Here is a 12,935-nt window from a genome sequence, read left to right as displayed (position 1 = left end):
GATTTCAGTGTATTCCATCGGTGTTAATTCAATGGTTAAACTGACTTTGCACAATTGAAGTATATCATGTGAACATGAATTTTCTCCATCAAATTTAATTATCTCAGTATAGTCTGTTATGTGCTGAATGTTTTCAGTATCTTCCTTTTCCTACTAACTGATATTCATATTTATTTAGCTCTTTGAGCTCCTCATAAGCGTATCTTCTTTAGGTGTGATATGTTTCACGATATAATTACCGTAACAATTTTGTTAATTTGATGGGTATGAGACTTTGTTAATACATGGTGGGTGTTCTTAAAAGAATAGAAGAACAAATTTGATTTATCTAAATGAGTATACAACAAACCTAAAGCACTTCAAATAGGGAGCCGTGAAAAAACGTTGGTTTTAAAGAGAGAGTGAAGATGGCTCTTTTTTATCCGACCTCTCCGATGCTGGTAATATCGAAAACATTAAGTTTGTTCTTAGAAATGTGGACTCTTTCACGAAAGAGCAATTTTTCGCCTGTACTGCAAGGTTTTATATTTGTCTTCAGATACTGTCAAAAAATGAATGATATTTATCAAAGTCTGTGGTTTATCAGAAGTGGTTAAGTCAAAAATTCCAGAAATATTTAAGCTAGATCTTACTAAACTAATTACTGAAAAAAGAAACTATTTCTTCAAGCTCTAAATTGGGCACATTTTTTCGTATGCAATCACCAACTGCTGAAACTAATGACACTAAACGAAATTCAAAGAGTCCCGAAAGGAAAAGAAAAAATGCTGGATGTGAAGGAAAAAATTAAAAGCAGAAAAAAAAGCACTGATTTTTTTTTTTTTTTTTTTTTTTTTTTTTTGTCAAAATTCTTGAAAATACACTTATTTTATCATTAGTATGCATTTTTTTTTTCTGTAAATGTTTCTCATTTAAAAAGTTTGAAGTAAGTAATTATTTACTTAATTTATAAAAATTCTGGAATATTTATCCTATTTTTGACCTTTACGCAATTTAATTCAATTACTAGAAGATTTTAAAAAACATCGGGTTTTGGAAAATCAATTAACATTTGACTTCTATTGGAGAGTAATTGAAATTAACATCACTGCAATGCCGATATCATTATGAAACTTAATGGTATTCAACCGGAATTGGTATATATGTTGCTCTCTATATATATGGCTTTGAAATTCTGAAAGAAAATATATGTCCAGTTTCGCTAATGTACAGTTAAATAATTATTTACTACAAATACTCATAATTCCAAGACTACTCAAAGTATTTATGTTTAATTCTTATTTAATATATTGAAAATATATTGCCATATATATTGTAAGTTTCATACGATTTGATTGAAAACTATGCATATTGTCAACAAAGAACCTGCAAAAATAAATCCTTTATGTTTTCCTGAATATACATGCTATTTCTTATGAAAATGAACAAACTAAAACTTATTATAAAAGTTGCAAATCATTATCAGCTTTCTGCGAAATGCAATGAGCCCAGCTCATTTCATTCTTAATTAACTTCTGGTAGGCCCTTCAAATACCATATTGACCGAATCTTCACTATAAAATGTAAGTTAACACAAATTCTTTACATTCAAAGGCAGTTTGTTCAACCTTTTCTGTAAAAATTCCAAAAAAAATAAGAAAATCCGAAAGTGTTCAGATACTTTTGATTAGATAAGGTATATTAATAAGATAAAAAGGAAATTATTACGTATATATTTCAAAATTAAGCTTTAAATTAATAATATTAAATGGAATCAGATTATATTGATCAGATTAAAGGGAAAAATGAGGTATATCGTTTGTTCACGCGAATGTCGTTTAACGCCAAACGTGGTAATCTTAAAATTACGGCAACTCCTTTACCCGCCCTTCTGGTCGAGTCTTTCAGGGGTTCATTAGAACGTTGACCCGCATCGGCTCCCCAGCCACTGCAGAAGCTGTAAACAACTTTAGTTTGTAAGACTTAACAAAGCCAGCCACAATGCAATACCGCAATCAGCCATGTATTATATGAACTACTCACTGCAAAGGGAGTGTGTATAGTTGTAAATAAAGAAGTTTAAGCAAAGGTACAGTCCACTGCTCACTTCGAATCAGCATCGTTCATTCTGATAAAATTTGAAAAAGGTGCATTTTTCGTTAAGAATATCTCAACACGTACGTTCATGTAAGTTTGGATAAGTTTTTAATGCTGGAAACACACAAAAATTAAGCAAAAAGAAATATCCCATTTGATTTGTGATATTTATTTTCGCTTTATATTGGATATTTAAAATTATCGAACATTTCTTCGCAGTTTGATAATAAACTGTATAAACACCTTTTTAAGCACCTTAAAAGTGTTTAACTTTCTCCAGAAGTGCAAAGACAGCATTTTATTTCGTTTTATATCCCCAAACGTTGAATAAAATAATTCGAAAGCATTGTCGTAAAGGCTTGTCTATCAGATGTATCAAGAAAGAAAATCAAGAAAAGGGAAGAATTCGGACAAAGAATCCAGGGTGAAATAGATCTAGGGGTTCCAACACATATTAACGCTTAATTACCCCTTTTTTCCGATCCTCCTTTCTTCAACAATGTGCATTGCCGTTTATTTAAATACTGGAATAGTTTTACGCAATAAAACTGCAATAGCCAGATAAGATGGATTGTGCAACTAAGGTCAGCCGCTTTTACAAACGTAAGAAAAAAAGTCTTGACTTTAATAAGTACTCGCCAGTCTTACACTAAAAGGATAATACTGCTTTGCAGAGATGACTTGGTATTTAGATTTCCTGTCAGTTTCAACAGGGACCGGTTTCCCCGAAACCTCCTCGTATGTTTTCTAATTGATAATGAGACTTTTCCGTATGGGTCGTAAATGTCCAATAAATCATTCGTCGCTCATTGAAAAAAGGAGCTAGGGAATATTTAGAATAAGTTATTTAAAATCATATTAGCAGTTGGCAAGAATATTAGACAAGAAAATGTAATGGTATTTTAACTAAATCTTGATGCTTTAACATAAGAAAAAAGCTTCAATCTGTTTGTTCATGTGTGTGTGTGCTGGCGCTATAAAAACCAGACCGTTCCACTTATACCTACCAAATTTGGCAGATACATACTTTGAAGGATGTATTAATTAAAATTTTAAATTAATCAAAAAGTAAGCGAAATAGTTACGTTTTTCGTGATAAGTTTCTAAACTTTTACAATAGAAAAATAGTTGGTACAGCACCATAAAATGCAAAAAATTATCTTTTTAATGATACCAAAATTTTTATCATATAATTTTTCTTTCTATATTTAATAAATTTTTGAAATATTTTAACTATATTTTGCAACAATATATTTCATTGTTGAAAAGAAACTCAAAATAGAGCGCAATGCTGCTACTGATATTTCATCGCTTTTTTTTTTTTTCTTTTTTTTTTTCTAATGTTGTGATCAGGATATGAAGATTAGGTTTATTTGTCCATGTTGAATAAGGTTTCTATATTAGGTATGCTTGTAATAAATTTTTTGTATTTAAAAATTCTGTTTAACTTCAGAATCAAGCAATGTTGGAAATATTTTTTTAAGTGCCTCCATTTTAAAATATTGCTCTTTTTCCTTTGATATAACTGAATGTATAAAGATATAGATAAAAAAAAATAGACAAATGCAAAGCACAATGGAAAGAAGAAAAAAAACAGTGTAAGGCGTTTTAAATAAGCCTTTAGTTTGATATAGTGAGACAGACAGATATCAAAACTTGAAGTTTCGGAATTATTTGTTGAGAAAACAATTGAAATTTTCAGCAACTATTGGTCTCGGCGAACCAGTTGGTTCCCAAAGGCGGCAAGTTTAAAATATACGATTAAATATATTAAGAACGTTTGCAAATTATATCAACTCTCTAAATCATTCATTCACAGTCAAAGTATACCAAATATAGTTCTAAAATGAAAATCAATAAACTGTAAAAGGAAATATAAAATAGAGAAATTCTATTATAAAAAAGGTACTTGAGCTTAACTATTACAGCCTAAGACGTTTCTAATTGTTTTAAGATAACTGGGTCCTTTATACGTACACTTCAGGTAATTAATAACACATAAATTAACAACAGAATTTAACAGCTGATAAATTTCTTATTATTTGAAATTAAATCTATCCAAAGCCTTTGAATTCCCGGTAATCAAATAAATAATTCATATACACACAAAATAAATAACTTGGAAGAATCCTGATATAATTATAAAAATACAACAAATTTCACACTTAAAAATCTAGTATTCATGTTTATATGAAAACTTTATCTTTTCATATATAAATACATTTTATTATGTATTTATTCCAGGCTACTTCATTTTTAATTTGTCTATTATTTTTTCTTATTACCCAATGCAAATTTATTTGAAACAAAATTACTGGAAGAAAAGGCTTTGTAATTCCAATTAAATGCTAATTTTTTAGAATTTTTTTATGCACACTTACTGAATTTTCACAGGAATCTTATGTTTTCCTGAACTAAAATTGACTTTTAACTAGCTAAATATATATATATATATATATATATATATATATATATATATATATATATATATATATATATATATATATATATATATATATAATGCATACTCCATTTTCTTTTAATGTTTGACTGAAATCTTTATCATCAATTTCATTTAATTTCTTCAAAAATTAAGACACTTGAAACAACCTCTCAAAGATATTTAAATCTAATTACAATATCTTTTTAAGATGTACTTTTTTTACTCTTAATCCTTCAAATATTTATTTTATTGAACACTACCTTTTATAACACTATTTTAGTTTAATATAAACGTATTTTGGTGATGAAATGATGAAAATAAAATAGCACGTTTTCGTCCCTTTTTGCTTATTTTAAAGTCCGCTGTCCACTTAAATAATTATAAACAAACTAGAAAAAAGTATTCTGCATTATGTTACTTTTAAATTTTATCTGTGCACTTTTTTTTTTACTTGAAATATTGATATAAACTTCCTTGAAAGGGACTTACGATTGCAGTTTATCAAAATTTGCTACATAAAACTGCTGGATAAAAATTAAATAGATGAAAAATATTGGGTTTTAAAATTTTGGAAGAGAAAAGGGAGCCTCGAGATTGGCATTAACTAAGGGACCCTGGAAGTTAAATAAGATCCTGGATTCTTCTGAAAATGGAAATAATCACATTGTTTCAAATATGGAAAGTGAGTGATTAAATTCAGCGTAAATTCATCAAGTCTCTTGTTTTGTAAGCGTTGTGGGGAAAAAGCATAGTTTATGAGTAAAAACTTACAGTAAAAGTGAAGAGTGCATTACCACAGCTTCATTCATCGGGAATTTTATTTTACACATAAGAACGATCTATAAAAAAATAAAAAATCCTAAAGAATATATACTACATTTGTTAATGTATAAATCGATTTTTTTATTCTGTTTTATTTTTCAGAAGTAGATTTCGGTTATCGTTTAATAATACATCTAGATGAAAATTAAATTTGAATTCAGCTAACATCTCTTATAGATTTTCGGAGCAGCAAATGATCAGTTAGCGAAATATCAATACATTTCTATATCAATAGGCTCTCTCTTTTTATGCACTCTGTACTTACAATATTTCATATACAAAATGAAAAGTTATATAACGAGCAAATAATTTATCCTTATTAGAGCCTAAATTGTAAAAATTGCAACAGCAGTGAAATTAAATCTAGATGATAATCAGAAAGGTTTAAATTTGTAATAGTACATCTACTCTGGAAACTGGTTCTTTGAAATGATATAAAACGCCATCTCATGGTAACGTAACGGCCGTATTTGGAAGTTTTACTAATTACTTTGGCATTTCAAGATTATTCCTTTTTGCAACTATTCCCTCCTTACAAAATCATTCCAATATCACTAATTTTATTTCATTGTAGTTCAAATTTAAGAAACAACTTTTGCATTACCCTAGCTTAAAAGAAATATTCAGTACTTTGATATAGATAATTTTCTGAGCCTTGAGAATGTAATCTAGATTTGTGAGAAATTTGATTGAACTACTAGCCACTATACAATCGACTAATCCAATTGAAAATTCAAATTGTGTAGTTCTTTTGATATGATCGTTGAAAATCATGATAGCTTTAAAATTATAGTTCTCACATTAATGCTTGCGTAATGTTTGAGAAGTCAATGATTTATTAATAAATATTATTTTTGGCATAATGTTTGAAGAGTGAATGAATTTTTCATAAATATTGTTTATATCTCCAGTTTATTGACACTTGACATTTACACAATCACAACATCAACAATTAACATCGATATCCAATTAAATTTGAAAGGTTCACAATTCACAAAGGTTCGCACAAGATGACATGGTACCCAAAAATTTATCGGAATACCGATATTTTTTATTGGTGTGAAATTATTCAAAAATATTCTGAATTGCCTATTTTGTGGTATATATGATGTACTGTATAAAATTAACACTAACATAAATATTAATTTTTAACAAATTTCAAAATAAAAATATATGCATTTTTGAAAATGTTTTGCCCGTTTTTTCAATAATAATAATAATTAAATAGCAACAGAAAAAAATACTTGAGAAAAATTTTGTAAAGAAAAAAATATGCATATTTAAAAAAAGTTTTTGAATATTATTTAAACCTATTTTTAAAACATAAAAAAAAAATTAAATTTCAGAAAAAATTTACACTACATCCCAATTTTTTGCTTGGAAAATTTATACATTATTGCATAGAATACAATTAAAATATAACTCTTAATATTAAATTTTTAAAAAATGTGTAGAAAAAAATCTCAGAAAATTATTAATTAAATTTTTTAAAAATGCGTAAAAAGTCTTAGAAATTTATTTAAATCTATTTTTAAAACATAAAAAAAAAATTAAATTTCAGAGAAAATTTACACTACATCCCAATCTTTTTGCTAGGAAAAGTTATACATTATTTCATAGAAAATCATTAAAATATGATTTTTTATATTAAATTTTTTTTAAAAAATGTGTAGATGGTACCATGCCACTTAAAATACAAGGGAAAACATCAAAATTTTTCCTTTTCCAGAGGATTTCTTTTTATAGAAGAACAGTAACTTCTTTTTTCAAACTTGACATTGAACTGGACGTAAACTGGAGGAATCTGAAAGCATAATCTCTTTCAGTGGCAATTTTTCATACAGTATGTTTGCAGGTAGGAAAAACAATTTCAAAAATTACGGTAACTAAAAAAAATTAATTCACAGTGATATTTTTTAAAAAAATTAAGAAAATTCAAACAGCACAGGAAACACTATAGGTTCGGGGGAAATACAAAGGAAAACATGAAAATTAAAGTAAGGAAACATTTCAAATATAGTTGCATAGTCAGCTAAACAAAGAGCATTGATATTTTTTCCAGAGGAATTCCTTTTACATTCGGTTTAAATCAATTTTAATGATTGACCCTAATGTCCCTACCAGAAGTGCTCGTTAAGGCGGACCCTACTTTGATACTGGCAGAAGTTAGAATGAAACAACTGACAAATATAATAAGATGTTTAAGAAATTGTATTAACATCAGTGGGTCAAACTGTCACATAGAATAACTTTTTTTAGTTTCTGCTTGATTAAGTGCATAATTAAAAATCACAGAAATGATTTTTTTTCTCTTAGAGTTATTATCTGAACATTTTTATTCACTCTTAAATGTCATGTCTTATTTTTAAAACAACATACTTAATTTTGTCTTCTTAAACATGAGAATAAGATTGAAGTTCTAACGTCTACTTTTGCCAGTACCAAAAATATGATTACATCAATTTGTAACGTGCTCATACATAAAAAAACAATGTTTTCATACATGAGTATTGATGAAAAACAAAAAAATTAATTCATATTTTTCACTTGTGAATGTATGGCCAGTTGTTTTATTAGTACAATTTTTTATTCTGTAATGTTCAATTAAAAATTGCTACTTGAAAGGCAAAATATAGAAGATTATAGTTATCACGGCTCACACTTTTCCCCTCAACTAAAGTCCAGTGTTGCCGATTGGCAATAAACTCATTCGTAACTTCAAAACATATTTAAACAAAATAAGATTTTTAAAGCATTTTTCCCGTGATTTTAAAAAAAATGATACATTTTACATTTAATCATTATAAAATCAGACATTTAAAAATTAAGTTTTATTTCATGATCGTATTATTTCACATTTGCATAATCATAAAATAGAGCAGTTTAATAAAAATGATTTTATTTTTTATATAAATTTCACAATTTGGTCAAAATAATTCATTTTAATAAATGAAGATGTTTTTCAGATTGATTAAAAAAAACACTTGTTTATCGAAAAAGATGGCATTTATAAAAGAAAAATGTACAAGAAAGCTCAAGCGATGTAATCATGAATGTGGCAGATTGAAATTCAGGAGTAACATTTCTAAATCGTCAAATGTAAGCGCAAACCTATTAAAGAGCACACTCTACAAAGCTTTAAAAAACAAATTACAGCAGAAAATAACAATTTTACTTTAAAGACTAACATTCATATATTTTTGAGAATTTATTAGAAAGTATGAAATCGGATTATTCTTTTTCATTAACTTTAGTATCATTTTGAAAGGAAAAAGAATGCGTAAACTACCAGCGAGACTGAAAAAAAAAATTTGCTCAAAATAAAATTCTTTTTTAAGTCCATACATTTATAACAAAACTCGAGTAAGTCGCTTACGCTAGTCATCGAGTCTAATTACTAATACTATATTTTGTTCTTTTAAACCGATTCTTACATATTCGTAAATGCCCACATTAAAATAAAGTTATTCGTAAATATATTTGATAGCTTTACTGAAATTAGAAATTCAATAATTAATTATACTACTTTAAAGTTTTTAATTTAATTCCAGAAGTGAATAAATTTAAACTATCGTGAGATGGGAATGAAAAAAGTACTCCTCGATCATTAAAGATTAACAAAAAGTGATCAAGATACAGAAAATCGATTTTTGATTAGTAACAGAAGATGAGCAGCGCAGCATGTGTTTTTCTTCATTTATTCAAACAACTACATTGTTCCACAGCCAATAATAGAGCAATGCTTAATTTTAGCAATTTTGGAATGCACAACATTTAGAAATCGAACAACAATTAAAAACTATTTTTCAGTCCAATAAAAGAAGAATAGTGAATTATCAGTTTTTACTTTCGCCTATTTTTTGTTTCTCACTTTTAGAATTAGCAATTTAATTTTGGTTTTTACCTTTCTTTTATTTATGCTTTAAAATTCTCAAACATTCATTTTATAGCCTCCGAATAATTTAATATAATTATTATTCAACTGTAACTGCTCAAGATATCTTAAAAATATTTCACCAATGCGCTGTGAATATATTTGTAATTGTAAGAGCTTGAAATGGATATTTATTGATTTTTTACTTCTAATCTACATAAACTATACAAAACAAAACTTCCATTTAAATTCATTTTAATATAGACTAGTTCTAATGCTAAAAATTTTCATTTGCACTTATGAACTAAAGAAATGATAAACAAAGATTCCTTATGGCTACTAAAAATAACAGAAACACCTACCCTTCATGGAGAAGCATCACACATGCTTTTATTCCATCTCCTTCGCTTCCTCCTCAACAGCCGCCACTTCAGCCACATTCTCATCAGACCTCGCCGCCTCAGCTCTCGCCGCCTCAGCCCTCGCCGCCTCAGCCCTCGCCGCCTCAGCCCTCGCCGCTTGAGCCATATTCGCCTCAGCCAATATCGCTTGAGCCATCGCTGTTTCATCCATAATTACCTCAACCATACTCTCGTCATCCAAATCAGCTATATTCACTTCATCCATAATCACCTCATAGATTTGCAACTGTTCTAAACTGTCCAAGTTCGACACGTCTATCTCTTCGTCGGCGCCCCCTTCTGCTCCAGCTATTCCAGCTAATCCCTCTGCTCCAGATATTCCAGCTAATCCCTCTGCTCCAGATATTCCAGCTAATCCCTCAGCTCCAGCTATTCCAGCTAATCCCTCAGCTCCAGCTATTCCCTCATCTTCACCTAATTCCTCATCTTCACCTACTCCCTCATCTTCAGCTCTCTTCCCGGCCTCCTCAGATAATTTTGACGTTGACGCGCCTCCATTTCCATCAGCTCCCTTGCCTTTCTTTGCCTCAGCTTTCCTTCTGCTTTCTGGCTGTTCTTTGTCCTCCATCTCACTCGTTATCACTTCGAAAGCAGGTACACGGAACAGGTCGGCAAACAACTCTAATTTCAATTTCAATGGAAGAGTCTCTGTTTGAGAAGAAAAAAAATCGACATTCAATAGTTGTTTTACATTCAACAGATGATATGAATGTATAATGATTTTCAAAAATATAATTCAACTTCAACAAAAAGTTTAAACATTTTCGAAAGAAAGGCAATAGTATCGAGCACTTCTACAATTCAACCGCTGTCGTATAATAAATAATTTAATCGTAGTTTACAAGTTAGGAATTGTAAGGACCATAGGATATTAACAATTATCCTAAACACCAACAGTTGATATAAGCAATACACACAAGTTTGGATGCGATGAAGAGTATTTATGTAGAAAAAAACTCATTTTTAGCTAATGTATTTTATTCCCGTTATTTTTCTTTCTTTTTATGCCAATCTTTATTTCGTGTTCTGAATTGCATACAGCCGAAATTCGATACTCTCAACTAGCATGCATTAATTCTACCCCCCCCCCCAGTATAACATTACATTATAAAACTTCACTTTGAATTACATTATAATTGTATGAAGTTTTGTCACCGTTAGTTACATTCTTCGATTATATTCACATTCTGAGTGATAAAAACGGCACACAAATTTAATTTTACATACAATGAAGCTTAAAATATAGGGAAAATGAAAAATCTCATGCTCAACAAAAGAGTGAGGTTAGATTAGATTAACTGACTTGATGTGATTGTTAGTAACAGATATATAATAATATGCGATTGTTGTAAACAGATATTGCATAAAACAAATTAATGTGGAAGTTATTGTTTACAAAAACTCATACAATGGACTCCATTATAAAGTCATACTGTAAATCATTTTAGCTTATAACTGCAGCACATCAAAGAATAAAATACTTTTACTTATTTTCTCTTTATATATTGCCACAATATGTCAATTTTACACTCACTGGTAATTTTCTAATCGTTTATTTTTACTGAAAAAAATACCTAAAGCATTGTAGGCTTTGAATTTATAAATCATAATAAAAACAATGGAAAATCATAGATTTCAAAGGATCGCCGTACTACCGCGCATTTTAGGATAGAATATTCATCGTGTAACTTCTTACTTCTACTACATGAAGCAACAATTTCATTTTCAAAAAAGAAATATATAATGTATCTGCATTAAATTTTTGAGATGGGGGAAATCACATTGTTAACTTGTGAAACTAAATGATACCAATTAACGCTTTTCTCGAAAATACAATCAAACAAGACAATTTGTATGTTTGAGAATTAAATACAAATTACTACTAAATTTTGAATTGCACCAAACACAAATATCTTATTTTTGACATGCATATCATGTAATTATCAAACTTTTCTATAACGAATTTAGATTTTTGGATTTGGAATTTGTTTGGATTTTTTTTTTTTTTTTTTTTTTTTTGATACTACAAAACGTGCCTGTTAAGACAGGATATTACCCGGTTAAAAATATTTCGATATGATTGTCATAGATTAACTAATGGAAGTTGGAGTAAAAAATCACATCAATACTGGAAGAATGCTTAAAAAATATAATATTAAAAGTTTTGTTTCCTAGCAGGGGGATCTTCCCCATACATAATGTTCACAAACACTTAAATTAAAAATAATTATTAAATCTGTTAATAATTAAAATCTATTTGAAACAAACAGTGATCTACTAACAAAAAAAAATCAAACATGACACAGGCTTGAAACAAAATCTGAACTTTATGAAAATAATAAATGTTGCCAAACACAGACATCAAAAATGAAAATAAGCATGCTTGAATGAAATAAACTTATAGAAAATGATTAATAAATAAATTTATGCAAAAAGTGCCGAGTTATGAAAAATATTGTACATTATTACATTAAAGAAAATTAACTAATCTAAAGAATGATAAAATTCAGTTCCAAAGACGTCAAAATCCTATTTTCTACAGAAATGCAATGCCAAATATGAAACAAAAATGTAAAGAATATATTTACAGACCTTTGCTACAATATAATATAAATAAAATGTGAATATTGCGATACATAATGTTTATGAACGCTTAAATTAAAACTAATCATTAGAATTGAATTTTAAAAAATAGTGATCTACTTACAGAAAAAATAATGCATTATCAGATACAAAATAAAATTAAAAAATCGGAATAGAAGAAAAAAAACTGAGTGCTACCCATATGCGAGTTCATAAATATTTCTGAGTCTTCTTGCATACATGCAAGAAAAAAAAGAAAGGAAACAGACGCCAAACAGAAATTGGCTAGACGTCCAATGAGAGTTACTATATTCTGCAGACAATTCCTATAATTCATAGCTTTATAGTCTTCTTCCTATATTTTCTGCTTTTAGTAATTTTGTTTTGACTAGCAGAATTTTTATGATTTGTGTGTGTGCATCTTCTTTTCTATTACACTGACCAAATGTATTTTTTATATATATGTATTTAGTATTTTTTAGTTTGAAGTCTTTATTTCTTACAATATTCATTGAGGCTTTAAAATTCGGGAATGATATTGGCGCTACAACACTATGAAAGTCATTGTACCAAATCTTCTTCCGGGTTTATTTCAATGTATTACTATATTCTAGACAGTCATATAGGATTTCATTTTGAAGAAAATTATTTTATATTTATTATTTAATCCAAGAACTAAATATTCTAGTTCACAGTAATAATATTTCTTTTCTAA

General features: G+C 28.4%; 1 protein-coding gene across 4 annotated transcripts in view; it reads right to left on the bottom strand.

Moving 5' to 3' along the window:
- Positions 1 to 6,244: 6,244 nt before the first annotated feature.
- LOC129960233 (uncharacterized) overlaps positions 6,245 to 12,935 on the bottom strand; it is a 54,528-nt gene continuing 47,837 nt past the window's right edge. For all 4 annotated transcript variants that reach the window (XM_056073492.1, XM_056073493.1, XM_056073494.1 and 1 more), the window contains 2 exons: positions 9,578 to 10,285; positions 6,245 to 7,145 (listed from right to left, as the gene is read on the bottom strand). In XM_056073492.1, coding sequence (XP_055929467.1) covers positions 9,606 to 10,285 — 680 coding nt within the window. In that variant the 3' untranslated portion in view covers positions 6,245 to 7,145; positions 9,578 to 9,605. The remainder of the gene's footprint in view (positions 7,146 to 9,577; positions 10,286 to 12,935) is intronic.

The sequence above is a fragment of the Argiope bruennichi genome, chromosome X2 (genome assembly GCF_947563725.1).
Source record: "Argiope bruennichi chromosome X2, qqArgBrue1.1, whole genome shotgun sequence".
NCBI classification, from domain to species: Eukaryota; Metazoa; Arthropoda; class Arachnida; order Araneae; family Araneidae; genus Argiope; species Argiope bruennichi.
Note: the sequence above shows the minus strand (reverse complement) of the source record. Positions and strands in the feature narration are given on the sequence as shown.